Source organism: Mustela lutreola, chromosome 10 (assembly GCF_030435805.1).
Source record: "Mustela lutreola isolate mMusLut2 chromosome 10, mMusLut2.pri, whole genome shotgun sequence".
In the NCBI taxonomy this organism is placed as follows: domain Eukaryota; kingdom Metazoa; phylum Chordata; class Mammalia; order Carnivora; family Mustelidae; genus Mustela; species Mustela lutreola.
Genome location: NC_081299.1, coordinates 18,997,025 through 19,023,984, shown reverse-complemented (window position 1 = coordinate 19,023,984; position 26,960 = coordinate 18,997,025). Strand labels below are relative to the sequence as shown.

The window sequence follows — 26,960 nt, the reverse complement described above, 5'->3', positions numbered from 1 at the left end:
CCAGGAAAGACTGAAGGAACCTCTTTATCCCCAATGGTGTGGGCAAGTAGCTTGCAACTTAAACACTTGTCTACCTGAAGGGACGTAGCCAAGCCATGGTCCCCTAGACCAAGCGTACTGGGGATGATGAAGTGACTGGGCTGAGAGGTCAGCAGTCCAGAGTTTTCTATATAATAGGTCCCTATCAGAGTCCACCCATAAGGCTAGGCCATAAGGGTGTCCCGCGCCGAGCCCCAGCGAGAAGACAAAGCTTAAAGTGGGTAGGGCACCAAGCCAACCCAGTTGGGCCAGCTTCTCTGGTGGAACACCGGGTACAGCACCTTCCAGGGGCTTCCGTGAGCGGCGGAAGGGCGGGGAAGGGAGGGGGTTGGTGGTGTCGGTTCTCTGCAGATGGGGAATGCTGCTGAAGGCTACACTGCTCTACGTAGGGGTGGAGATAAAGCTACTCCAGATAGTAATCTAATCGGAGCGCGAGCGCGCGGGAGGGGAGGAAGAGGCGCAGCTGCGGTGGCTGGGATGGGCCCGTGGGTCACAGCCAGTCCTAAGGAGGGCTCCTGCCCCAGCCCGAGGGTCCGCATACCCCGCCCCCAGGAGACCCCCCCCCCCCCCCAGTCTGAGCAGCCAACCCCAGGAGCCTTCAGCCTGAGGGGACAACACACCTAACTTCAGGAGCCACATTCCTGCTCTCAGGGGACTGAAAGCGGATTTCAACAAACCGAGATCCGAGAGCGCCTCGGCGGGCTGTGGCCAGCCGAGCGCAGGGGACAGTGCGCGCAGCCGTCGCCTAGTCCTAGTCACGTGGGGTGGGCTCCTCGGGCCCCAGGGGCGCTGAAGACTGGGTGCTCGGGGGCAGCGCCGGGAAAACCTGCGCAGCCAGCCTCCCCTCCCCCTTCCCGGCGGGCTTTTGCACACGACGCGCAGCGAGCGGCTTCACACGGGGTGGCCGGGGCAGGATAAAGCGGGCGGGCGCTGGGCGCAGCTGTGGGCGCGGACTGTCTGGAGCGGCCGGAACGGCCGGAGCGGCAGCGGGACGGCCCCCAGCGTGGTCCGGGCGGGAGTTGCAGCGCGGAGCAGCAGGCGGGCGGGAGGCGCGGGCGCAGGGGCGCGGGGAACGGCGCGCGGCGCAGCGTCCCGCGCGCAACTTCCAGGGCGCACTGGGCACGGCGGCCGCGCGCCTTCCCGGACCCCGCGCGGGGCATGTGGGGCCTCATGGAGCCCACGGAGAGGCAGCATCTGGTGGACGCCAGGGTGGGAGCCCGGTAAGGCGAGAGTCTGCGGAGCGGCGGGGATTTCAGCGGCTCCGGACGCATCTCCTGGTTTGCGGTTTACAGTGGACGGTTTTGCCGGAGGCTTGAACTGGGACGGGGAAGGAGAGGGAAAAGAGGGAATCGAACCTGGACGCGGGGCTGGGGGGAGCTCCCCCGCCCCCGCGGCTGAGCACGGATCCTGACCACTAGTGGGCAGTCGCATGCTTGGAGCCCCGCCCTTGGCCCGACACTTTGCCCCCGGGGCAGCTCTGCCCTGGGAGGCCCTGTGTCCCCAAGTGCGCAAGAGGGGCGTCTGCTCTCCTAGAGCTTGAGTTCTGTTCCTTCTCCGTGCTTGGCTGCACTGGCCCTGCCCCTTGGCCGCGTCCCAAGGTCTTTTCCTTCTCCGTCTTTGACCCGGGTGGGGTGGGGGAGGAAGGAACACCCTGGGCCAAGACCTCAAGACCCCTGGACTGGTCATTTCCCCAGCACCCCACTCCAAACACGAGTTTTTGGTCACTCCTCAGCTTGGAGTGCCCTTAGATATTCCCTGAATTGGACGCGTGGGAACGTTTGCCAAGACCCCAAAGAGAGATGGGACTGGAGTCTGGCCTCCTTGCCCCCAACTCAGAGCTGAGTCGGGCCTCTCCCATCCTCTCTGGCCAGGTCTTACACGGGATCTCTGTGGCAGGAGGGGACTGGCTGGATCCCTCTGTCCCCATCTGGCCTGGACTTGCAGGCCATTGATCTAGTCACTGAGAGTAATCATTACTGTCATGCCCAGAAGGGTCCTGGCAATCACTTCGACCCCAAGAAGGAGCGGGCCCGGCGACAGCTTTATGTGGCTTCTGCCATCTGCTTGGTGTTCATGATTGGGGAAGTCGTTGGTAAGAACTTTTGTGCTAATTAAACGAAATTGGGTGCATGGATAGTCTCATGATCTAAAAGTTTTTTCTCCAGGATGTTCCCAGTAATATTAATTAACTAATAGCCTTGGGGCATCTGTCTGGCTCAGCCCAGAGCATGCATGGCTTGATCTCAGGGTCGTGAGTTCAAGCCCCACATTGGGTGAGGGGCCTACTTAATTAAAAAGAACCTACGAATAGCCCCATTTATTGAACATTCACTATGCTGAGTCTTTTACATGCAGGTTATCTCATCCAGTTCTCATGACACACTAATACTGTCATGGGTGGTGGTCTTATTTTATAGTTGATGAAACGGAGGCAGTTAGGATTAAGTAATCTGCCCAAGATTATGCACAACCAGTGTGTAAGGGATGGCCTGGATGCCGAGAAGGAAAGAGCATTTACTGAGTGCCTCCTAGGCTTTACAGGCCCTATTTGAACTTGATTTTCACAATTCCCCTCTCAGTAGATCGTGTCAGTCCCATTTCACAGATAGAAGTTGAGGCTCACAGGAAGTTAGTGACTTGTGCATGGTTACACAGCTCATGGGTGGAGAGGTCCCAAACACATGATTTTTCTCCAGACCCCATGGTTTGCCTGCTGCACACACAGTCTGAGAAGTTGGCTCCATGGGTTGCTGATAAGGCCCCTCCGTCTCGGGTCCTGCCCCTGCAGGTGGGTACCTAGCTCACAGCTTGGCGGTCATGACTGATGCAGCCCACTTGCTCACTGACTTTGCCAGCATGCTGGTCAGCCTCTTTTCTCTCTGGATGTCCTCCCGACCAGCCACCAAGACGATGAACTTCGGCTGGCAGCGAGCTGGTGAGGACCCCTGTTGGGGTGGGAATGGGGTTGGAAGAGGGGGCAGGTCAAGATGTGGGTTCTTTCGTGGCTACAGCAGGTAGATCCCTGAGTGAGGCCGGGAGGGTGACTTGGGGTGGGGAAGAGAATGTCAGTTTTAGCTTCTGTCGTTTGGTAGCTCCCAGTCTGATGGGAGAGCCCTGGTCCCCTGTTCTCTGGGAACCTCCGGAGGGAACCTACAGGGAAGGAGAGTTCACCTTTCTAAGAAATGAAATGGCCAGACTTCAAGAACAAATGACTATGGCATTAACTCTGTACATAATTGCATGTGGAATAATTTCCGGGGCAGGGAAAGGGTCAGCAAAGCCTACTGGAAGATAAAGGCTTTAAGCCCCCTTTAGTTCATCTCTGGGCCACACTATCATTTTCTTCTTGGTGGGAGATGCCCCAGTCTCTCCTCAGAAGCCTCAGTTCTTCAGCTGAGCAATAGGTACATATTTTAGTAAGTCAGTTTCTTCACAAGTAAAACAAAAAGGGTTGACCTGGGTGACTTAAGTTCCTTCTAGCTCTGACGTCCTCTGAGGGATGAGTGGTGAGGTTGTAAGGCGTGACCATGCCGGCCATACCTTCGGCAGAGCCCAGGTGGCTCCAGACCCTGACTTTACAGGGATGGGGCAGGAGGATCGTGGAGGGCTGGGGAGGCCGCCTCAGTCTTAGGGCCGCATGCTAAGATGGGTGTTGGGTTCTTCCTCAGAGATCCTGGGAGCCCTGCTCTCTGTACTGTCCATCTGGGTCGTGACTGGAGTGCTGGTGTTCCTGGCGGTGGAGAGGCTAATCTCTGGGGACTATGAGATCAAAGGGGGGACCATGCTGATCACATCGGGCTGTGCTGTGGCGGTGAATATCATGTGAGTGTCACTTCTGTTCCCTGTGAGTCCTCCTTCCCACTTTTCACACACATGTCTGCGTGCCTGCTCTCAGCAGAGGGAGGCCATGCACAGGCCACAGGATGAGAATTTCCCTAATCTGAGCTCTAGTTTCTGGAATACCTCAGTTCTGCTTTAGGCCTAGGCTGGAGCCGTTGAGAGCTGGGAGTCTGGGGTGGCATCAGCTCGGCCACCTTCCCACCATATGTGTGCGGGAATAAACAGGGAGCCTTCATACCTCAAATGGGAAGGGGTCTAGCTCTTACAGGAGCAGATGTCTGTAAGGGCAGAATCCAAGTTCTTTTTCAAGCCGCTGGCCCTAAAAGTGGTGTCAGTGAGAGGCAGAGTATGGTGGAACATGGGTGTCTTGTTTGGGCTTCCTCTCCTGGCTCAGTGGTCTTGGGCAAGTCACTTCCCTCCCTAGGCCTCCGTTTCCCCTTCTGTGAAAGGATGGGGGGAACAAAATGACCTCCATGGTGCCCTCCTGTCCTGAAAGTTAGCATCTGTGTGCCCGGATTTAGGCTGGCATTGGAACTGAGCCCATTCTCCCATGGTGCTCTGGAACGAAGGCCATGGTGGTTGGGATCCTCACCAGGCACAGGGAACAGGCAGTTTGAAGATTAGGATTTTTTTTTTTTTTTTTTTAAAGATTTTATTTATTTATTTGACAGAGAGAAATTACAAGTAAGCAGAGAGGCAGGCAGAGAGAGGAGGAAGCAGGCTCCCTGCTGAGCAGAGAGCCCGATGCGGGACTCGATCCCAGGACCCTGAGATCATGACCTGAGCCGAAGGCAGCGGCTTAACCCACTGAGCCACCCAGGCGCCCGAAGATTAGGATTTTTGTCCCATAGGCAGGCCAGCCCTACTGGGGGGCCTCTCCCTGCTACGTCAGTGAACCCTTGGCTTTGTCTCTGTTTCTGCAGAATGGGGTTGACTCTTCACCCGTCTGGCCACTGGCACAGCCACGACCCCAGCCAGCAGCAAGAGAACCCCAGTGTCCGAGCTGCCTTTATCCACGTGATTGGAGACTTTCTGCAGAGCATAGGCATCTTGGTGGCAGCCTATATTTTATACTTCAAGGTCAGAGCTGGGGACAAAGGGAGGTAGGCTGGGGGGTGGGGGGAGTGGGCAGGAGAGTATAGATCAAGTGGGGGCTCCTCTCTACACATGGCCCTTCCCAGGTTCTAGCTCCCTCCCCGCTATATGGGGAGAGGAAGGAACATTTTTACCCAGTGCCTACCAAGTGTCAGCACCTCCGATCTTCACAGTAATCCTGAAGAGCAGCTGGTGGTGTTTCTGCAGCTCAGAAAGGTTCAGTGACTTGGATGGTGTCACACAGCTGGGAAATTGTGGAGTCAGATTCAGACCCCCAGGCCTGCAGGCTGCCGATGCATTGCCCACCGCACAGAGGAAGAGTGGTGTAGTGGAAAGAGCCAGGCGTTGGGATTGAAGCCTGGCTCCAGCCCCTGCGAGCGACATGATGGATAGTCCCTTGCACTCACTGATCCTGTTTCTCCACCTATAGAATGAGATGGTGGACCACTGGTATTTAGGATTCCTTTTAGTTTTGTTCACACTTCAGTCCCTTGGGCAAGGAGGGGTGGGAAGGGCCTGTCTTATCCTGAGCTGTGATCTCTCCTGCCTGTTCCTGTGAGCACAGGATAAAAGGCAGAGAACTGGGAGGCAGAGCCCGGGGTGAGGCCTGTACCCACCCCGCAGAGGGCTCCTCTCCCCACCGCAGCGCTGGGTGGGAAGGAAGAGAGAGGCTGAGGTGTTGGGTGGTGAGCCGCTGCTCTGCCTTCCCCTTTTTCTGTAGCCAGAGTACAAGTACGTAGACCCCATCTGTACCTTCCTCTTCTCCATCCTGGTCTTGGGGACAACCTTGACCATTCTGAGAGATGTGATCCTGGTGCTGATGGAAGGTAACCTGGGCTTGGGGCTCTCTTTTTGCTCTGGGCTCTCCAGTACTAACAAGTTTGGTGGGGATCAGGGTGGAGGGAGCAGGAGAGTCCTAGCACATTGGCAGGGAGCCATGGTCTGGAGCCTTGCATAGGCTGGAAAACCTCCTGGGGCCCCAGGCCAGTCTTGGCATCAACTGGAGCCCTCAGGTGTGACTGTTCCTGGAAATATGACCCTGACCGAACCTTCCCTTCCCTCTAGCCCCAAGGTGTCCCCCTCCCTGCTGGGGTGTGTCCTCCCTGTCTAGTCAGATTAACTTCTAGGTGGTGTATACCAACAGCTGCTCCGCCCCTCCCCCATACATCTCTGCAGTCTCTAGCTGCCTCCCCTTGGGCAGAGAGGGACGAGGATTCTGCCTCCCGTTGCACAGGTGGCAGACTGAGGCTCAGAAAAAAAGGATGGTGGGTGTTGGACAAGACTCCCCAAACCCCTCCAGCTCGTTGACTTCTTTTCTGAGGCCTCTGCTCAGGAGCACTTGGCTCAGCTGGGGGCAGGGGGTCTTCTTCTGCACTGGCAAATGGTCCACCCTGAGTTGCCACAGTCACCAGCTTTCTTGTGCCCCAGGGTCACGGGACCCTGGGGCTATGTGTGGCCAGGGTGCAGTCCAAAGTTGGGTGCTGATGTGGAGTCAGCCGGAGTGTTTGGCTGTGATTCAGAGCATTTTCCCCCAGAGTGTGACAGCCCTAGATAAAAGTGATGATGCTGATGGCCCGTGTGGGCGCGGGGGTCCCCTGATGCCCGTCTTTCCTTCTCCTTTCTGTTCGGGAAAACAGTCATTGGGCACTTGCTCTGGGCCAGGTACTGTTCTAGGCACTGAGAATACAGCAGTAAACAAAGCAGACCATCCCGTGCTCGTGGAGTTTCCGTTTTAGAGGGGGACATGAGGAAGGGACTGACAAGGTCATTTCAGACAGTGTCAGGCATGAGGAGGAAAATACAGAAGGGTAGTATGATGGAGATCATCTGGGGTGTGGGGGCAACATCAGATTTGCTGGCCAGGGTGCTCAGCAGAAACCAGCAGGGGCAGGAGGGAGCAGGCTCCTTCAGCTCCTATCCCCGCCCCCCTCAGGGACCCCCAAGGGTGTGGACTTCACGGCTGTCCGGGACCTGCTGCTGTCGGTGGAAGGGGTGGAAGCCTTGCACAGCCTGCACATTTGGGCCCTGACCGTGGCCCAGCCTGTGCTGTCTGTCCACATTGCCATCGGTGAGTGGCCAGGATCCTCAGGGCGGGGTGAGGGACAGAGGCTGCCGGAGGCCTGGGACCATCCCTGAAGCGTCCGAGGGCCTCACAAATCTGTGGCAATGCGGCTGGTTTTGAACTTGGCCCCACGCGGAGTACTTTATAGACCTTGTTCATTTGGTCATCCCAGTCATGCTTATAGATGAAGAAACGGAGACTGGGGCTTGGGTGGGGGGGTCAGGTCACTTGCCCAGGCTCTGACAGTGCCTAGGTGGCAGGGCCAAGATTCCCAGCCTTAAAGCCAGGGCGGCCCCTGCTCTGGAGGGATGGTACCAGGTGTGGGAACTGGAGGGTGGCCCAGTGCAGGGATGGGACTGGGCGGAGGGGAGGGGTGCTCTCTGATGCCTGTACCATGTCCTGCTGTGGGTAGGGAATGAGCTAGGCTCCTGATCGTTCCTCAGGGCCCGAGTGAGTAAATCATTGTCCAGTGCCTCCCCTGGTGTGTCCTCTCTGCCCCTAGCTCAGAATGCAGATGGCCAGGCTGTGCTGAAGGCAGCCAGCACCCGCCTGCAGGGCAAGTTCCACTTCCACACCATGACCATCCAGATCGAAGACTACTCCGAGGACATGAAGGACTGTCAGGCATGCCAAGGCCCCTCGGACTGACTGCCTGGCCAGGTGCCAGCGGAGGCATGGACAGGACCTGCAGCCGCTGGGGCTGAGTGTCCCCCAGGCCCAGCTGGGACTCGGGCTCCCCTGGATGTATTATAAAGCGGGTCCCTCTCCTGACCTCTGCTCTGTGTCGAGTGTGAAGGAACCCATCCCCTGCCTCCCCCATCTGACTAGATAGCCAGTTTAAGGATGGAGACGTGGCAAGTGTAAAGCTAGTATGACCCTGCTCCTCCAGCTTCTGGGTTGGTGCCTGGCAGGGCTGGGTTTGGGCCCCATCCACATCTAATGCCTTCCTACACCAGCTTCTGGAAAGGCAGGGAAGCACAGTGAGGGGGAACAGAGGGGAGACTGGCTCCAACGTCCCCTTGCCCGCCTGCCTTATTCCTCATGTCAGTCTGGCCTTTGCCTTATGAATCTGTGAAGAAGCCCTTCTCCCTCTGCCTCTGACACTGTGGTGTGATTAGGCCTTGGGGGTTGGGAGTTGTGAAGACCCTGCACTCTCCGACCTGTCCCCCTGAGATGGGAAACTAGTGGGCACCTGAGGCCTGCCTGTGCCTTAGTCATTTCAGCTCTGAGCCACATTTCCCTTTCCTGGAGGGAGGAGGCTTCTGACCATGTCAGGACCTGGCCGGCTTCTTCTTTCCTTATTCCCCCAGCCCAGGAAGCCTTGCCCCGGTTGGTTGGGGGGTGGGTGGCAGCCCCACAGCCCCTGGCCCACTTCTCTTGTCCTGATAAGAGTCTCAGGGATCTCAGAGCCTGACTTCCGTGGGCCAGCGCTGTGGCTGGTGTGGCCTGACCTGCTCCGTTGGTGGCACAACGGATGGGAGGCACTGGCTTCCTGAGGCGTATGTAGATTCCTGAATTAGGGGCCGCTTGCGTTGGCAAGATACAGAGGGGAGACTTGTCCCTAGTCTCACAGAGAAAGCAGCCACCTGACTCATTAGGTGGCTCTTAGGTCTCAGAGAATGAGAGACTAAGAGTGAACCTACCTCACAGGGTTGTTGTGAGGACTGGAACCAAAGTCTGTTAAGCACCTGGTGTTGTCTGAAGAGTGCATACTTTGACCATCATGCTGGAAAGGTAGCAGCCTGAGGCCACCTTGCCAAAGAGCCAAGTGGGTTTCTAGCTTCCCCAGGGGCAGCACTGATTTTGTCTTGCCTCTGCCCTGATTCGTGGCAGGATGAGGAAGGCTTGGTCATTTGGCCTTCCTCTGTGCTTCTCTTTTCCCATCTACGAAATAACCTCTTGATGTCTTTCAGGCATTGTCATCCAGGCTTACCTGTGATAAAGGTCAGTGGCTTCTTCAGCCCCTCAAAATCTGTGGGAAGTCATCGGGCCTGGAAGTGTGAGGCAGGGGGTTCTTGATGGCTGTGTTCTGCTCTGCTCCATTCTCTGGGGTATCAAACCCCTTCTCCCCTCCAGGCCCCAGGAACCTGGATCCTGAGAGGCTATGTACCTCTCAAGAGGGTCTACTTTTCCAGATGAAAAGACCAAAGCTCAGAGGGGTTGAGTCTCTGAAGTCACATAGCCACTGTGAAGCAGGTCTGGGGTTTCTGCCTCCCTCTACAGCAGGAGCTGAAAACCTTCTGGGCTGCATGTTGGTACAGTGTGAGCCCTTGGGCCTGGCAGTGCCCTCCATGGGTAAGGCCATGCCCAGGCAGTTCAGAGCCTGGGTGCCGAAGCTGTGAGTGGGAAGGGGAAGCCTCTTTCTCTTTGCTGGGCCTGGCACTCAGAGCCCTCCCCGCCCTGGGAAGGCTGCCTGGGCCACAGCTGTGTGCTTCCTCACCCACCTTCAGCTGCTCTTGACCCTGGGCCAGAATGCCTTCCCTCCTTTTTAACTCCCAGGCCCCCGTCCACCTTAATAAGCTAGCAACCCCATGCTTTCCAAGGGAGAGTCCTCTCTGCACCCCAGCTGTGACTGGTTGCAGGGAGGACCCAAGTCATCCAGGGGCGAGAGGTCAAACTGGACGATGGGGGTGGAAGGCCTTGGAGAAGCCCTGGGGGACAGCATGTTCTGGCTGGCCAGGGTGAGCTAGTCAGGAAAGTTTCCAAAGCGGTGAGGCCGTCAAAGCAGGAAAACACCTGACACCCTGGACCTGGGCTGGACCCAGCACCCCCACTCCCCTGTGAGCCCTGAGTCCCCCACCCTGACACAGCCACTGTAGGAGTTATTTATAGCCTGAGCATGAGGGAGCAAGGACATGCACTTTATTTCGGAAGTGATAATTCTAGTTCCAGGTGGATGAACCCTCCACAGTCGTCCCCCCCCCCCCCCCCACGGCCCAGGGTGCTCTGGACCACCCCATCTCCCAACCAGCCCACCTAGAAATGGCTTTTTAGTCCAGAGTATGTGGGCCAACGGAGTGGGACTGTTCTTTCGAATTCCTCCCCCCAGTTTTCGGACCTCGGGCTGCACCCCATCAACACTCCACAGCCCCTTGCCGGGTCACCCCTTGACCGGAGGGGCGCCAAGAACTCCGTTCCCATTCCCGGAAGAGAGAGCGCGGGGCGGCGCTGACCTCTAGTGGTCATGTTCGGTAATGCAGAACCCTGGGCTGGGCTGGGCTGGGCTGGGCTGGGCTGGCAGGCCCCCTGGCGTTCCCGTCTGTCTGCCCCACCGGCCCCTGCTCTGCCAGATTCGGGAGGGAAGCCCGAAACTGGCTTCTCGGCGCCTCTTTGTACGAAGATCGCGCCTGGCAACCCAGGCATCTGCGGGTGGCTGCCTTACTGCCGGACTGAGAACCCTGAAAGGGGCGGGGGGGACGGAGTTTTGTCTCACTTGGCACACTGTCCGCACTCTCGACTATGGCACAGGGCCAGGCACGCAGTTGAGGTCTTATCTGTTCGTCAAATACTTGTGAAGCACCTGCCAGGCCAGAGAGAAGAGGACATGGCCCTGCCTTCCCGGGGATTCCAGGCTGGTCCTGGGGCTTGACTGTGTACTTTGCAAAGCAGCATGAACAGTGGGGAACGCTCGGCTGTAAAAGAGCAGAGGAACTGGGTCTGGGATGGGGTTCAGGCAAGTCCGTGGAGGAGGCGGAGATCTGAAAGACAAGTAGAAGTCAGCTCCTGCAGAGAAGCTGGGAAAGGCATTCCAGGCATAAGGTAACGATGGCTGAGGGCACAGTCCCAGAGCGAGGGCCCTGCACTTGTGACCTGCCACAAGAGGCGGGACTGGAGGGTGGGGCGATGCCCCACAGCTCCGGGCATTGGGGTGATTGGCTAATAGGGACCTGACGGGTTGGCTAACTGGCAGCCTTGATTGCTCTTCAGACGTCCCAAGGGAGGGGGCTGAGCCCCTCCCAACCCTCTGCAGGAGCAGCGCCCCCCAGGAGCCGGACTGGGGGCTCTGCTGGTCCAAGCTAGGGCTTCTCCAGGCTGCGGTACTTCTTGCGCAGCACCGAGACCGGGTCCTTGAACAGTACTGGGTCCAGACGAAGGCGAGAGGAGACCAGAGGCATGTAGCCAAACTCGGCCACCATCTGATTGATGCAGTCCTGGGCCGGCGGCTGCGGGTCTGGGTCCCCAGGCGCCTAAGGGGGAAGAAAAACGCTTTGGAGGTCTTCTCTGTCCTCTAAACCCACCCCCCATGCCCCCGAACCCTGCAGCAAAGAAAGATTGGGGTTAGTGAGAGGGAATCCCTTCCACCGCCAGCACCCTCCCAGTTCCGACCTGTCCCCCTGGATCCTCACCAGGGGAGGGCTGGCCTCCAGACGCTGCTTCCCATAGGGCACCTTGATAGGGGGCAGCTTGGTGACTGCTGCTACCAGGGAGTTCATCAGGATGTCCACACAGCTGGGTGCTTCATCTGCCAGGGTTCTTAGAGCCTTGGGCAGGGAGTGGGTGAAGAGGGTGTGGTAGTATCTGGGCAAGGGGAGAGGGAGGGGCTGCCGTCAAATTTACCCACTACTTCTCCCTGCCAGGCCCCATTCTCCTCCTGACCTCACTCTCCCTTTAACTTCAATCCCCATGCCTCCTTAGAAAATGCTGCTCGCCCCCCAACCCCACCCAAGCCCTGGTGGCCTCAGAGAGCACACACCGGAAATACACATCTCTCTCTGCTGTCCTGCACTGTGTGGGTTTGTTTGCAGCACATGGTGTCCTCCCTGCCCCCTCTGTTACAGTTCCATGGGGCCACCATGGAACTGAATTCAGACAGAATGGGGGGGGGGTGTCAGTTGGTTCCAAGGCCATAAAAAATGGCAGCCCCAAAGACCAGCTTCAGGAAGGTTGTGGATTAACCAGACTGATGCTGCTGAGGGTGAGCCTTGTTCCACGCAGCCTTCTAGAACAACCTAGGCCCACCCTGCAGACCTTAGGGGTAGTCTTCACTCTGCTGAGACTCCCTCGCAGAGCTTCTGGGTAAACCTACTAGAGGTTCCAGGTCACACATATTTGGTTTAAACACATCTACAGAACCCTTCTAAAGAGGCCTTCCAGAATTCAGTCCCTACCCCAAAGATGGGTGCTTCAGTCAACTTCTGGAAGGCCTGGGGCAGTCCCCAGCCCACCAAACACACATTTATAAAGCTTCAGGGTAGGGAGCCTGGGTGGCTCAGTAGATTAAAGCCTCTGCTTTGGGCTTAGGTCATGATCTTGGTCCTGGGATTGAGTCCCACGTTGGGCTCTCTGCTCAGCAGGGAGCCTGCTTCCCTTCCTCTCTCTCTGCCTGCCTCTCTGCCTACTTGAGATCTCTGTCAAATAAATAAAATCTTAAAAAAAAAAATGTCTTCAGGGCCATTCCCTTGCCATCACCATCACCAAATTCATATCCCTACCCTCTGCCTAGCTCTGTTTAAAATGACACTAGCTACCATTCGTTGGCCACCTGTGTGCCAAGGCCTTCATATGGTTTTCTCATCAGATTATCATATCAGCCCTGTGAGGTGACAAAGAAAGTTGAGGCCTCACAAGAGCTGAGGAGATTTGCCCATCATACGACTTGGATGTGGTAGATCTGAGCCCAGAACCCGGGTCTCTAGGCCCTAGCTTGACACGCTCATTCCCACACTGCCCTGCCCAGGATCAAGGTGGTGGTGGGGGGGGGCTCTGGCCCTCGGCTCCCAGTGCCAGGCCGGCCATCCATACCTGTGGTAGAAGGCAGCTGATGTGAGAACCATGGAGAACTCGTTGGCCTTCTCGGCAGTGTGGCCCCAGCCACCCCGGGCCTCATCCCAGAAGTGGCTCCATGTCAGGAAACCCACCATCCGCTCTGGGAAGCTCTGCCACACCACAAAAGCGAAGTCCACCTGGGGAGATACTGAAGTGAGGTATGAGGAGGGACTTCCCGACCAGCGGGGAACATCTAGAGACATGGAGGCCAGGCCAGCCCGGCCGAGGGACTCGGGAGAGGACGTGCGTGCATGAAAGTTCCCAGGACTGCTGCGCTGGGGTGGGGTGGGGTGGGGGTTCCCAACGGGGAGCTGGAAACAGTGCTTTTTCCCCCTGGGAGCTGAAAACTTTTTTTAAAAGTTTGCTGAAAGCTTCTGCTAGATGACTAAGGAGGAGGCCGACAGGCTCTCGGGGGTGGTTTCAAAAGCAGGAGGCTGCACCCGGGCGCTGGTCCCAGGCTCCTCACTGCTCTGGGAATCTGAGGTGTCTCTGTCCCCCCTCCACCCTGGGCTCCTCTCGGGCCGTGACCTCACCTCGCTTGTGGTAAGACTGCTCTGTGCGTCGAGGCTGAGGATGGCATCCATGCTGAGGGCTCGGTGCGGGAAGAAGCGGTCGCTGGCCTGTAGTGGGAGGGAGGTGAGGCCGACTCAGCCGTGGCAACCGTCCCTGGGCTCCCACCATGACAGTCTACACAGCCACGAAGCAGGAGCCCCGGCACGCAGGTGTAGAAGGCAGGACTTGACAACAGCCGGGCCGCCTGGACCTGGGACCAGGAGCAGATGGGGCAGAAGGTATCCAGGGGCCCCTCCAGTTTCCACCCTTTGGGATTCCTCTTATCACATCACATGCTCGCCTCAACCCTGGGAGGGACTGTCAGACATCCTCTCTTTGAAAGAAACAGGTCCAGAGAGATGAAGGGACTTGCCCAGAGCCACACAGCACGCAGGGGGCTCCCAGCATCCCGGGTTCTCAGAAGCCACCCTCCTCTGGCTCCGTTTGCTGCCATCTGTTCTCATTTCTTCAAGACCCCATGTTTCTCCTCTGGCTCATCCATGGCAGCCAACATATCCCCTCTGCCTTCCCTCATCACATAAAACCCCAGCTCTCTGGAGGAGGCACAACCCACAAGGGCCAGGCATGGGAGAGGATCCTCTCTATCGGGCCCGCAGCTGAGACCCACGTCAGACAGCCCACCGTCCACTCCACGGAATTCTGCTGCACCCACACGGCACAAGCAGTCCGCCTGGGGAGATCCTTAAGGGACAAGTGAGGCGCGACTTCCTGACCAGCTTCGGACCCGACTGGAAGTCCAGATCTGGCTCGGGCTCAAGCAAAGCAGCCATGTGTGCCCTCCCCAGTTCCCAGCATGCGGGGGCTGGAGCCCTCCCTCCCACGCCCCTCCCCCCAACTCCTCACCTTCCTCTGCCCGGCCAGCACTGTCAAGGGCACTGCTGTCTTGGGCCACCTGGAAGGGGGTGGCTTCTCACTGCTCCAGAGAACCAGGATCTAGGAGGAAAAGGGGGTGTTCCTGAAGGCTGGGAGAACAGCTGTATTTCTGAGTTTGGGAGAGTTTACTTGGAGCCAAGGTCCGTCCTTTGCTGCCCTGTTTTTACCTCTGGGCATCAGGAAGGCAGGAATTCTGGTGTGACCCGAAGGTAGCTACCTTCAGCATCAGAACTGGGGACAGCCAGTTGTGGTAGCCCCTAGCCTGGGTCCTGGCCCCTCGTCCCATCCCCATCTTCTCTCAGAGGCTTTTGATCACTTCTGGTCCTTTATCATTCGCTGCCCAGCTCAAATGTCCCCTCTGTGGAGCTGCTCTGTCTGTCCCTGGCCGAGCTAAGGGCTTGCTTCCCCTGTTAAGTCCCCTCAGGAGGCTATGTGGCTTCTCTGGAAGTGACACCTGACAGCGTGTGCCGGAAAGTGCTAACTGAATCTGAATCCGGGGCAGAATTCTTTCCTGCTTTTTCTCGAAGTCCTCAGCATCACCCCCACGGGCTTGGCGCTGAGAAAATGACTGATGGGTGAGTACACGTGTGATCGCCTGTTTACCTCTCCAGTGGCCCCAAGGGGTACCTGCCTTTTACATGATTTCATCAGTTTCCTTTGCGGGGGGAGGAGGGAGAAGGAAAGGAACAAGAATGTTGGGACTTAAAAAAGAGGGCAGTGAAAACCCCTTGAAAACCCCTCCTGTGCCTCCCCTCAAAACATGTAGTTACGCTTGGGGTCTAGATGTCTTCAAGGGCCCTGCCCTTTCCCTCGCCCCCGCCCTGGATCCCAGGGCCCCCACTGGCAAAGGGGACAGACCTGGGCACAATGCTGGGAGCCTGCCACCGCCTGGATGAGCTTCAGTGGGGGCTGGCCTGGGGCCCCCACCCAAATCAGGGCACTGAACCTGCCGGCAGGCCGAGAGCCTAGGGAAATGAGACACAGGCTGTTAGGGTGGGAGGGGACAGGACCCCCTAAAGGGTGGCCTGAGCTGGGGACTCCAGGAGCCAGGAGAGATGTGGGTGAATCAGGGAAGGGCATGGCAGGGCTCTGTGGTTGAGGCTGGGACAGTCTTGGGAAGAGTTGGTGAGGGGACTTCAAGTTGTCCCATCCCCAGGCATACCCCGCTGTAGGTGGTAGAAGGGGAAGTCCGAGGGGCTTGTAGAAAAAGTGGGCAGGGCCAGGAGGGCGCCTGGAGGGCTGTTCCACAGGAGCGAGGGGTGAGCAGGTGCTCCAAAGATCCGGTCCTGAATAATCTGTGAAATGAGAGAGGGCTGTGCGGGTGTGGTCGTGGGCAGGGTCTGGGGAAGTTCAGATCTGGCATAGCCACGCCCCTCCGCCCCTCCGCCCCTCCCCCTTCAGGTTCCTGGGAGGGCAACAGCTGCATCACTGTCCGAAGGGCTCAGGTGCAGAAGTCCAGAGTAGGGGGCACTCAGTGATGGTGTCCAGAAGTGGCCAGTGATGGTGAACTTGCTGCCTCCTTGTCCTTCCTCACTCAGGGCAGATGTGGCTAACGAGTTGCGAGTGCGACATTCTTTCCGGACCCAGACTCCCCTTTAACACTGAAGGCAGCCACTGACCATCACCCGGGCTGACACCTTGGCACAGGCTTCGAAATCTATTGGCCAGAGCTATCCCTCTACAGATGGGGGTAAACCGAGGCCAAGACTGGAGAAGGAACTTGTCCAAGAGCTCAGAGTCAAGCCTCAGATTCATCCCAGAAGCCCCTGCAGGGGAGAAGTCCAAACAGCAGGGTAGAAGATGTGTCTGGAGAGAGGGATGTGGAGAGGGAATGGGGATGAGGCAGGAGCCAAGCACCATGGCTCCCATCATGGAAGTCTCCCTCACCTCCAGAGTGGTATGGATGACCTTCTCCACTGAGGAGAAGTAGGCATCCCACAGAAACTGGGTCTGCTGACGCAGGGCAAGGACCCGGGTGGGGGGCATCTTCTGGAGGGCAGCGAGGACCTGAGGTACAGAGGGAGGAAAGGAGAAGGCATGGGGCCTTGTCAGGCTCTGACTGACTCTGAGATGGGACCACCCAGGTTGGAGGTCTGGGAACCAGAAGCCTTCTCCCCACAGTTTTCCAAGCAGCCACCTTTGGCCAAGTCCCAGGTAATAATCAAGGTCACACAGAGTTGAGCCTAAATGCCACTTAATAACTGTGTGACTGTGGACAAACTACTCAACCTCTCTGAGTCTGTGTCCTCATCTGTAAAGTGGGGATAATAACAGCACCTGCCTCATAGGGCGGCTGTGGGAATTAAGCTAGATTATACAGGGGCTCCCGGGTAGCTCAGTCGGTTAAGCAAATGTCTGCCTTCGGCACAGGTCATGATCCTGGGGTCCTGGGATGGAGCCCTGCCTCAGGCTCTCTGCTCATCGAGGAGTCTGCTTCTTCCTCTCCCTCTCCTTTTCCCTCTCCCCCTCCCCCTACTTGTGTGCTCTCTCATTCTCAAATAAATTTTTTTTAAACGTCTTAAAAATAAATAAATAACTAAGACAATATACGTTAAGTGCTTGGCCTATGGTAGCAGCTCAGTGCAGGCAGCTACTGTTACTAACTACCGTACTGTTCTCGCTTCTCAGGAGATTCAAGGCGTACGCAGTTTTCTCATTGTCGGGCAAAAGTAGTTTCATCAGCTGGGAAAGTCACCGGGCATTTTGCTTTCCCACCCCAACCTCCCTGGAGGCACTCAGATTTTGGATTTTTATGGCTTTCCCTTAAACTGGTCGAGTCATCTCGGCTGGGCCCGTGGAGATCATCTGGTCTAACTTATCCCATTGTACAGATTGGGGAAACTGAGGCTGGAAAAGGCTCAGGACTTGCTCTCAAGCCGTCAGGAGTCTCTGCCTCTCTTTGATCCTGTGGGAGCCCCAGAAGCTTGGGGCTTGGAGCAAAATCATGAATATACACATACGGGGAGATACGAACGAGGGATGAGATCAGCCTGGAGGCTGAGATCCCAGGCTTCTCCCACATCCTGGGTTCAGTCCCCACCCTGTGCGCAGGGCCCTGAGCTACCTGAAATGGGAGCCTCTCATCAGCCACGATGGCCGCCTTGGTCCAATCGATGACCTCGGAGAAGGGCAGCTCCCACCGAGGGCTGAGAAGCACAGGGATACAGCCGGCCTGGGGGAAAGGTAGGCACTGGGGAGCCCAGTCACATCCTGCACACACTTCCCCTCCCCCAGTTCCAAATTAGCTGCTGCTTCCGTTGGGGGCAAGGGACCCAGAGGAGAGAAAGGCAGTTTTTTGGGTAGCCGATTGTTCTACGAGTGTGGGTGTGGGCAGCTCACGGTCCCTTCCCCGGGCCTGGGCCGAGAGAGCCTGCCAGCTCAGGAGTGTGGGAGGACAGGGCCAGGGCATGCCCAGGTTGGGGTTGTACCTGCAGGGCTTGGAGGAAGTGCAAGGCGTCAGGTTGGTGGGCAGGGATGAGGCAGAAGGTAGCATTGGGGAGCGTTGCCCCAGGGTGGGTCCTAAGGAGGTACAGGAGGGGTACCGCACAGGTGAGGCCTGAGACACCAGCCCCTCACCCCACCGGCTCCCTCAATGCCCCCGCAACCCCCTCAACACTCCCCAGTTCACAGTGTGCAAATCCACCATCTGTGCTTCACATATTAACAAACACTCAAGCACACGCACAGCCACACATGAACACTGACATGAACACAAGCTTCACATCCGCCCCTCACCCATGGTGGGGTGGGAGGCAGGAGCCCTGGGTTCTAGTTCTGCCTCTGCCCTTGGGGTCTCAGGCATCTCCCCCTTCTCATCTCTGGACCTCAGTTTCCTCATTTGCAAATCAGGAGGGGGCGGGACCAGCTGTTTCCAAGGCCTAGTCTGACTGGGAGAGGCACAGGTTTGCACCTCCCCCTGCCTCCCACCGCTCTGCAGATTCTGGGGCAGCCCTCACCTGCGCGAGGCCTCCGTGCCCTGCCTTCCCCCCATCCAGAGAGCCCAGGCCCATGAAAAGCTCCTCTGTCAGGAGGTGGGCTGGGCCCCCAGCCTGGAACCGCACAGGAAGCTGCTGCCCAGAGGCCCCCTCACCCAGAGGACAGGCTTCCTCTGTTCCTCCCATCTTCTCCCCCGAAGCCCAGGACCACACTCAGGTTGTGTGTGTTTGGGGGGGAGGCTTGATTTACAGCCTCCCCAAAGCCACCTCCCTGCGACTGCCCACCCAGGGAAGCCGTGCCCATGACCTAGCTACTGGGAGGCTTGAGGAGGGTGTGGAGGGGCAGGACCTCTGAGCTCACAGGCCTGCTCAGAGTGGGACTGACGAATAGGGCCCAGAGGTCCCAGGACCCTCCTCAGCTACATCCTGTCTGGTCTGAGTCTGAACCACTGAACAGATGGGGAGACTGAGTCTCAGAGAGACCCAAGGACTAGTTTGGGGACTCAGACAGGGTTAAGGCTGGAAGTAGAACCAAATAGGCTGACTCCTGTCCCTGGGTTATTTCTGCCTCCCCCCGCCCTTCTGTCTCTACTGCTCAGGCATCCACCGGGCTTCTCCTGGAAGAACTCACACGCTAAACAACAGAACATTCTCTAACAGAAGCTGCCACAGCACCAGCCAGCTACAGCCCTCCTCCCTCTCCAACAAAGCCCTAAGGGACTGAGAAGCCCTAAGTTCAAGGCTTCCGAGAATCCAAAGAGCTTTCTGAATAAACTGTACTTCCCAGTCCTCACTAACCTCTGCTGTTTCCTCCTCTGTGTCTCCATACGTCCTCGCTCAGCCTCGAGCATCCCTCTCTGCCTTACAACCCAAGGGATTCTTCGTACTCAATCTTTTTTTTTTCATAATTTTGTTTGTTTTAAGATTTTATTTATTTATTTGAGAGAGAGAATAGGAGAGAGAGCAGAAGCAGGGGGAGCAGCAGAGGGAGAGGCAGAAGCAGACTCCCCACGGAGGAAGGAGCCCGATGCGGGACCTGGGGTCATGCCCTGAGCCGAAGGCAGACACTTAACTGACTGAGCCACCCGGGTGCCCCTCCTCCTACTCGATCTAAAGGTCTAAACTCAAACCTCACCTTCTCTGGGAAGCCCTCCTTGATCTTTCCAAAGATGGCTCCCTTCTCTCTGCTCTCACAGCCTGTGTGCCCGCAGTAGTAATGAGCCAGCTGACCTTGACTGAGCCCTGTACGAAGTACTTTGGGGCAGTAACTCACTTCATTCTCACAGCACTCCCTCAAAGACGGGAGGTCTGCGCTGCTAGTCCCCTGCTTTACAGATGAAGGAATGGAGGCCTGGAGGGGCTTCACAGCTTAGAAGTCAAGGAGTCAGTGAGCAAGGCAGCTTGTACAGCGTCTCTCCGCTTAATGATGTGGGTCTTAACTGGGAACTTGCCTGCCTTTCCTACAAGATGGAGCAGCCTGAGGGCCGTGGCCCACATCTGCACAGCCTGGCAGAGCACCTGGCCGAGACTGGGCACGTAACGGCTGCTCAGTGAACGGATGTGTGATAAATTGACAGACCCAGGAGCCGGGGGCCAGGTGTCCAAGATGTCAGTTTCTGCACAAATTCTAATAATGGATTTCGCTGACAGTAGCCTGGGGGTGGCCTAGGGAAATGGTGAGATCCCCGTCGGTAGAGCTAATTAAGCAGAGCTAGATGAGCACCTGCCGCTGTGTGGTGTGTCTGTGTGCATGTTATGGAGGGGACATCATGGAAACTGCCAACGAGATCTTAGGGTTCTGTGACCCTATAAGGCACTTGCTACAGACTCAGGGCCTCAGTGCCCAAGGATGGAGTCAGTGTGGCTCCCTTGGGCCCTCTTGCGGGCTGGCTATAGGCAGGGCCACACTGTGACTTCCATGTGCCATAGGCTCTTTGGCCTTTGGGGTCTCTCTGCCATAGATATTATATATAAATTACATTTGATAATTTCATTGGTATAAAAACAAAAACACTGGGGTGCCTGGCTGGCTCATTTGGTGGGGTGTGCAACTCTTGGTCAAGATTACTTAAAAATAAATGAAAACATTAATATTATATATTAGGGGCATCTGGGTGGCTTAGTCAGTTAAGCATCTGCCTTCAGCTCAGGTCAGGATCTCAGGGTCCTGGGATTGAGTCCTGCACAGGGCAGGGGGCGCGGCAGTCCCAGCTCAGCAGGGAGTCTCTTTCTCCTTCTCCCTCTGCCCCACCCCTACCCCTGGCTAGTGCTCTCTCACTGTCAAATAAAATCTTTAAAAACATATATAACAAGGGGCACCTGGGTGGCTCAGCGGGTTAAAGCCTCTGCCTTCGACTCAGGTCATGATCCCAGGGTCTTGGGATTGAGCCCTGCATTGAGCCCTGCACTGGGCTCTCTGCTCAGCAGGGAGCCTGCTTCCTCCTCTCTCTGCCTGCCTCTCTGCCTATTTGTGATCTCTGTCTGTCAAAAAAATAAATAAATCTTGGAACGCCTGGGTGGCTCAGTGGGTTAAAGCCTCTGCCTTCGGCTCGGGTCATGATCCCAGAGTCCTGGGATCGAGTCCCGCATCGGGCTCTCTGCTCAGTGGGGAGCCTGCTTCCTCCTCTCTCTGCCTGCCTCTCTGCCTCCTTGTGATTTCTGTCTATCAAATAAATAAACAAATCTTTAAAATAAATAAATAAATCTTTAAAAAAACAAAAACAAAAAACATATATATCAAAACATTTCCTTCCACTTAAATGTATGGTTTTTTTCTTCTGATTTTTAAAGAAATGAAAATCATTTCATCAAAATAAAAATTTTCTTGGGTCCCTGAAAGTACCACAGGACCTAGGCACTGTGCCTCCTAGATCCAAAGGAGACCTTAAAACATGCATTGAATTTATGTTTAAAAAAAAAAAAAACCCTAAGTGGGAGAGAGCACACACATGCGTTGTTCATGCACACAGAGTACCTCAGAAAAGAAACTAGAAACGGTGTTTGGCTCCAGGAAGGAAAACTGGGTGGCCAGAGTCAGGGGTGGGAGGGAGATTTACTGTATACCCTTTTTGTGCCTTTGGAATTTTGTAGCCTGTGAATGAATTCCCTATTCATAAAAATAAATAAATAACAATTTAAAAGGGTGGAGGCTTATTCCAAAGCAATAGGAGACTGTTCACCGGAGGTGGAAAAATACGGGTTTTGGGGCCAGAAGTGTAGGGCTGAAGCCCAGCTCCGCAGCCGCCCCATCACAAACTCGAGGGAGGCCATGATGAGTCAAGGAGTTCATCACCCAAGGGCCTTGGCTGGCTCCCTCCACCACTCTGAACCTCAGTTTCCTGTTCCCTGAAATGGGAATGAAAATGCTTCCCTTGCAGGGTACTTGAGGGTGTGTGACTTGTGCAAAGGGGCTGGCACAGCACTGGGCTCCACGTGTTCACTTCCTCCCCTCCCCCTCGGCCTCCCTGCCTGCCCAGTGAATGTGGGAAAGTGGCTATGGGACAGTGGCAGGGACTGGGAATTGCCTCTTTCTCGGGCCAGTGCTTGTTTATTCAGGCCACCTTCGGGGGGCTGCCCTGTGGCTGGTGGCCTCCCTCTCTCCTTACTGTCTGGCTGCTTCAGGCAGCTGCCTGACACCTCAGGGAAACTGAGGCTTAACGTTACTCCAGAGATTACAAGGCCTGTTCTCTGCAGGGGGTGGGGGTGGGAGCTGAGGTCAAAGACAGAACTGGGGAAATTGCAGAGGACGGTCAGAGTCTGCCAGGCATTACCCCTTGGAAATAAACTCACCCACCATGCTACCCAGAGGGCGGCCTGCACGGGTGAGAAAGCCTTGGCCAGTTCTGGCCAATTTGGGTTCCATCAGAACACATTCAGCGAGTCCGCAGTTCGCTTCCTGTGTGAAGCTCCCTAATTTCCAGTTTCGCAAAGAAGTTCAGACCGAAATAGCTTTCAGATTCACCAGTGCAGTAATTAAAGTCAGCCGAAAGAAGAACTTCTAGGAGCGCCTGGGTGGCTCAGTGGGTTAAAGCCTCTGCCTTCGGCTTAGATCATGGTCCCAGGATCCTGGGATCGAGCCCCACATGGGGGCTCTCTGCTTGGCAGGGAGCCTGCTTCCTCCTCTCTATCCCCCTGCCTCTCTGCCTACTTGTGATCTCTGTCTGTCAAACAAATAAATAAAATCTTAAAAAAAAAAAAATCTTCTATAAGCAAGAACAGCTAAAAGTCTAATTAGGAAGGTCAGGCGGGGCCATGGTGAACAAGAGAAACTTGTTCACTGAAGGTAAGCTCTGTCTGAGCTCTGAGCTTCAGGGGCCTGGGGGTGGGGGTGATCCCTGACCTTTCAGATCACTCCGAGGATGGGTCCGGGCAGCAGGGCCTGTGGGCTAAAGAGGCCATTGCATTCCTACCTCTGGCTGTGGGGCTCACTGGAGGCCGTGTGCCTTGAGGAGGTAGAGGAATTGCATTCCCAGCAGAGCCCTCTGGCTGAGAGAAGCCCCTGAGAGGCAGAGGCAAAAAGGGAGCTTGGCCACGTGAAGAATTCCCGTGGGGGACAGGGGTGGTGAGCTGAGAACAGCCCATGTTGTTCTAGCAGAGAACAGGGAGATACCTGAGGGAGGGAGCAAGGGAAGGACACCAGAGTGACAGGTTCCAACTCGGGTCTGCCCCACGCATGGAGAAGGAACCTGCTGCTGCTCGGGGCCTGGACAACCTCAAAAGGAATGGAATACAGGCCTGCACAACCACTCTTCGGACACTGCCGGCCTCCCAGGGGCGCAGAGGGGTTTGGATACTTAGGGGTTAACTGCTTTATCACCTGAGGCCTGTCACTCCAACTAGCCCAGGGACAGGAGTTTCTGAACAACTCTCCATGTCCCACAGGCCACCTTACATGTCTCCAGGCAGTCGTGCTGGTGGGAAGTTCTTCTGCTGGTCTGACCTCATTCATATTTGCTGTTTCCTTAAGAGATTAATTCCCCAAATTAGACACAGGAGCAGCTTCCATCTGTGACTAGTCCTTAATCTCCACGGCTCTGAGGCATTTGATGGGTTGATCGTACACCCTTGGTTAAAACTCAGAATTCTAATGCTGAAGGCTTTGGAAACGGGCAACTCTGGATTTCAGCACTGTGCCCTGTCTGTCTGGGTGGCCTCAGACAAATTACTTAACCTCTCTGAGCTTAGTGTCTGGTACACAAACAAATGAAAGCAGTTAGTATTATTTTATTATAACGATTATTTATACTTTAGCACAGACCAAGCCCAACAGACATGTATGTTAAAATATTAGGGAAGGAGGAATTGGAACAAGAGAAAAAGAGTAAGTAGGAGTGAGTCATATTTTTGTGTTTACGGACCCCTAAGGGAGAACCCCCAAACCTACTTTGGATACCCCGTGTGACAAAGGACCTTCTGAGTGGGGTTTCTCTCGGTCTAACCTGATTCTCCCTCCTGGGGCAGTTGGGGCCAGAGTTCGTCAGGCCTAGCTGGTTCTCCAGTCCCATCTCCATCCGCCCTCTACCCTGGCCTCTGGGCTCACTCCCACTGCAGATCCCTCCCACCCAGCACCCTCCTTACCCACCCCCCACCCCCACCCCGGGGTGGCAGAGGTAAAGGTCCACTTACTGCTCAGGTCCGTGGTCCTGCTCACAGTGCCCATCCCGGGGGCAGGCAGAGGACTCAGTGCCTGCCGTGCGCCACCCGCCCCTCTCCTCTGCCAGGGCTAGCAGGGGCACCCCAGGGTGGGGGCTGTGCTGTCCCAGCTGGCCAGGGGCCCCACCTCGCCATGGGTGGGCTTCGGGGAGAAGCGGGAGGGCCACGTCAAAGCCAGGCCGGAAGGTGTCCACTGTGGGGCTGGCCTTGGCCACCATCGCCTGTCCCAGTTGGAAGGTCTGGGGGCAGAAGTTTGGGTGGAGACCGAGGACCAGATGGTTCCTTCCACCGTTCCACTGCTGGGGCAAGGGGCTGCACTCCCCAGCTGGGGCTTCCAGGCTGAGGAGGAGGAGGAGGCAGGCCTCCTCGGGGCTGACGGAGCCGAAGCGGGAGCTCTCAATGGAAGCCAGGATCCCACGCTGAGTGTCAGAGATCGGTCCAGCCACTGGGTACGCGAACACCTTGAGACCACCACCCCTGCACTTGGAGACATCAAAGCAAGCTCCCCAGTCGCAGCTGCCGCCATGGGGGGCTGGAAGAGGTTGAGGATCATCTTCTGGGAGCTCCCCAGGCTGGGAGAAACTCTGCAGGAGCTCTATGTCCAGCCAGTGGGGCCAGCCTTGGGGGGCACCCGCCCGGGGTCTGGCAGGCACTGCCAGGCGGAGGAGGGGGAAGACTCTCAGAAGGACGAGGAGCCAAGAGGCCGACAGTGCCAGCCAGAGGGACTTTCTTCTCCACGACTGCATGTGGCCACCCGTGGCCAGGGCTGGGGAAGCAGGAGGAGCAGGGGCTCGAGGGTGAGTCGCTGGAGCTGGGCTCTGCCTTCTAGTTCAGCGCCTTCATTGCACAGATGGGAAGACTGAGGCCCATTGAGAACGGGCGGCCTGTATAAGGTCAAACCGCAAGTCACCAGCCAGGTGCCGGGAAGCCAGGTAGGACCCGACTTTGTGGCCTTGCCTTCTTGCAGTCAGGAATCTGCTTCCTTGGCCTTTGGACAACCAAGCTGGGCTTTGCCCCTGCAGCAGGGCCCCCTGCCCCTGGGCACTGCTCAGGCTGATGCAATCCCCTGACCACACTGCAAGGCCACGTCCTTCTGCCCTCCTGGCTGCACCCCCTGACCTTGGCCTCAGCAGAGAGGTGGGCAGTCTGCCAGGCCATGGGGAACCCGTCAGGGCTCTCGCAGGAGGTGGCTTGGCCAGGGTGCAGGGCTGGACAGAAGGGGGGCTGACCTCTCCAATTCTCCCCTTGCCTGAGCGGCTCCGGAGTAGCCCACTGGCTGGCACTCCTGGGCTGTGGGCCCTGCGGCTGGAGCTAAAATTAGACCCCACACCCCATGTGGGCTATCAGGGTCGGCTGAGGTCAAGGCCTGGGTGCAGCCGGTGCCCCCTGCCTGGGGGGCTGGGAGTTCTCTGGGTCCTAGTCCTCTCCCACTCCGCGGCTGTCCCCTACGCAGGCAGCTCGGTCCCCTCCTCCCCCACCCCTAGCAGCTGGTCCTGCACCCTCTGACTTGGAGCTATCACGGGGCACACACCGAGGACCCTGCCCCACGCCCAGTCCCACCGCCCCCTGCCCAACTGGCGTCTTCTCCCGTTCCCTCTCCCGGCAGCATCTGGCCGGACTGGATATCTTTCCCAGCCTGGCTCCTCCCCTGCCAGCCCTGATTCGTTCCTGCCTGGGAGGCGGGGTCTCCACTTAACCCTTTCCAAACCAGTTTCCTCCAATGTCAGTAATTCTCACCGGCGGGACCCAAATCTCTCAGATACCTCAAGCTATCCCAGCCCGTCTCTGAATTCACACGTCAAGGCTCCAAAGCAGAGGTTTAGCCGTGTCATGCTTCACAGGGAGAGAAGCAAAGCTCAGAGAGAGGTGTTATCTTCCTAAAATGACAAAGATGCGGCAGGGCGGGGACTTAAACCTTGAACTCCAGGCCCTTCTTCTTAGAGCTCCCCACCGGTCACTGCAGCTGGTGGTGCGAGTGTGCGGAGTCTGTCAGTCAGAGGACGAGGAAGCCCACAGAGGAGGAAAGTGAAGTGTCGAGTGGGGAGAGGGGTAGGTGGGAGCGGGATGGGGTGGGTGGTATTGGGTAAGACGCTCCCACTGATTCCCAGGATTAGCCCCTCCTCCTTCAGCACCGCCCCCCAATCTCTTCTGGCGGCAGGCTTTTCAGGCCCACTCCTGTCATCCCCACTCCTGTCACCGGCTGGTCAGGTGTCTGATGAGGTCTGCCCTCATCAGGAGCCCTAGAGGGAAGGTCTTGAGGCTCACCCTCCAGTCCATATGGAGAGTTCTGCCTGACACTTGGCTATCCATTAGTCCACGGCTGTTGAGGGCTTCCCCTGCTTAGTTCCTTGGTCTGTGCTCTGAAAGGGGGGGGGGGGTTAGGAATGGGGGATGTCACCCACTGAAGTATCGCTGAGGCACAGATCCCTGGCCGCCAGGAGTGCCAGTCTGATGCGGGAGGCCACACTGGACCAGGCTGACGAGAGCAAACTCTGTCTCTTCCTCTCAGCTGGATGATGTGGGACCTCTGTCCCCTCATCTCTACATGGAGGTGAAGATCTTTACGTGAGAAGGTTGTCAGGTTAAATCCAGGCCTATCCCATGGGGTCCCCCAACAAGTGGCAACCTCTTTTCCTTGCTTGCCTTGCCCTGATCTCAGAGGGCCACTGATCTGACCAGGGAGAATGTTTTGCCCTCTGTGGGAATGTTTTGTCGTCCATGGGCAGCAGGTCTGAGGGAAAAGCACAGTTCATTCACCCAAGTATGTCCTCAAAATGGCCAGCACAGGGGAAACCTGGCCTCTTCGCCTACAGTGTCCATCACTGAGTCCTGGACTGACTTTCCCTGCACGAACAAGGCTTTCCCAAGGGGAGAGGGGCCTTTGCACTTGCTGTTTGCTGCTCCTGACATTCACCTTGCTCAGTGAACCTCCCCTTCCCCACCCCGCCATCCGACAGGAATCAGCTCCCCTCCTACAAGAAGCCTTCCTGACTCTCCTCAGGCTGGGGCTGGGCCCTCCCCTAGGTTCTCATGCCACTTCTTCATCCTTCTATCCCTGTCCTCATTCATTCATTCATTCATTCATCCAACAAGTACTTACTAAGTACTCAGTGTGGGCCGGGTTT

The 26,960-nt window shown here is 56.8% G+C and overlaps 2 protein-coding genes and 1 long non-coding RNA gene across 8 annotated transcripts; 2 read left to right on the top strand and 1 right to left on the bottom strand.

The window, feature by feature from the left end:
- The first annotated feature begins 1,099 nt into the window (after positions 1-1,099).
- Positions 1,100-8,728, top strand: SLC30A2 (solute carrier family 30 member 2). 3 transcript variants are annotated; one of them, XM_059136469.1, is made up of 8 exons: positions 1,100-1,259; positions 1,911-2,131; positions 2,828-2,974; positions 3,708-3,861; positions 4,803-4,959; positions 5,696-5,801; positions 6,908-7,042; positions 7,544-8,728. In XM_059136469.1, the coding sequence occupies exons 1-8, from the start codon at positions 1,198-1,200 to the stop codon at positions 7,738-7,740; spliced, it is 1,179 nt and encodes a 392-aa protein (XP_058992452.1). In that variant the 5' UTR covers positions 1,100-1,197; the 3' UTR covers positions 7,741-8,728. The 3 variants fall into 3 exon arrangements, with proteins under 3 accessions (XP_058992452.1, XP_058992453.1, XP_058992454.1); XM_059136470.1 differs by having other exon boundaries at positions 7,539-8,728; XM_059136471.1 differs by having other exon boundaries at positions 7,480-7,607.
- Positions 8,729-9,881: 1,153 nt separating this feature from the next.
- On the bottom strand, positions 9,882-25,854 carry EXTL1 (exostosin like glycosyltransferase 1). 3 transcript variants are annotated; one of them, XM_059136466.1, is made up of 11 exons: positions 23,809-25,853; positions 17,677-17,767; positions 17,313-17,420; positions 16,136-16,255; positions 15,411-15,543; positions 15,107-15,213; positions 14,219-14,308; positions 13,336-13,422; positions 12,779-12,939; positions 11,383-11,554; positions 9,882-11,223 (listed from the first exon to the last, which is right to left on the bottom strand). In XM_059136466.1, exons 1-11 carry the CDS (start codon positions 24,579-24,581, stop codon positions 11,053-11,055), a joined length of 2,013 nt encoding a protein of 670 aa, XP_058992449.1. In that variant the 5' UTR covers positions 24,582-25,853; the 3' UTR covers positions 9,882-11,052. The 3 variants fall into 3 exon arrangements, with proteins under 3 accessions (XP_058992449.1, XP_058992450.1, XP_058992451.1); XM_059136467.1 differs by lacking the exon at positions 17,313-17,420 and having other exon boundaries at positions 23,809-25,854; XM_059136468.1 differs by lacking the exon at positions 9,882-11,223 and having other exon boundaries at positions 11,420-11,517.
- Positions 13,418-18,962, top strand: LOC131809417 (uncharacterized). Of its 2 annotated transcripts, none has more exons than XR_009345163.1 (4): positions 13,418-14,388; positions 14,664-14,823; positions 15,787-17,431; positions 18,783-18,962. It is a non-coding gene; the product is annotated as an uncharacterized LOC131809417 (long non-coding RNA). The 2 variants fall into 2 exon arrangements; XR_009345164.1 differs by having other exon boundaries at positions 13,418-14,457.
- Positions 25,855-26,960: the final 1,106 nt, after the last annotated feature.

Coding starts and splice junctions, on each gene's coding strand:
- SLC30A2 (XM_059136469.1), top strand. CDS start 1,198: ATGTGGGGCCTCATGGAGCCCACGGAGAGGCAGCATCTGGTGGACGCC. Junction 2,132..2,827: donor CATGATTGGGGAAGTCGTTG/GTAAGAACTTTT, acceptor CTGCCCCTGCAG/GTGGGTACCTAGCTCACAGC. Junction 3,862..4,802: donor GCTGTGGCGGTGAATATCAT/GTGAGTGTCACT, acceptor CTGTTTCTGCAG/AATGGGGTTGACTCTTCACC.
- EXTL1 (XM_059136466.1), bottom strand. CDS start 24,581: ATGCAGTCGTGGAGAAGAAAGTCCCTCTGGCTGGCACTGTCGGCCTCT. Junction 16,256..17,312: donor ATGAGAGGCTCCCATTTCAG/GTAGCTCAGGGC, acceptor TCTGTACCTCAG/GTCCTCGCTGCCCTCCAGAA. Junction 15,214..15,410: donor CTTCTACCACCTACAGCGGG/GTATGCCTGGGG, acceptor TCATTTCCCTAG/GCTCTCGGCCTGCCGGCAGG.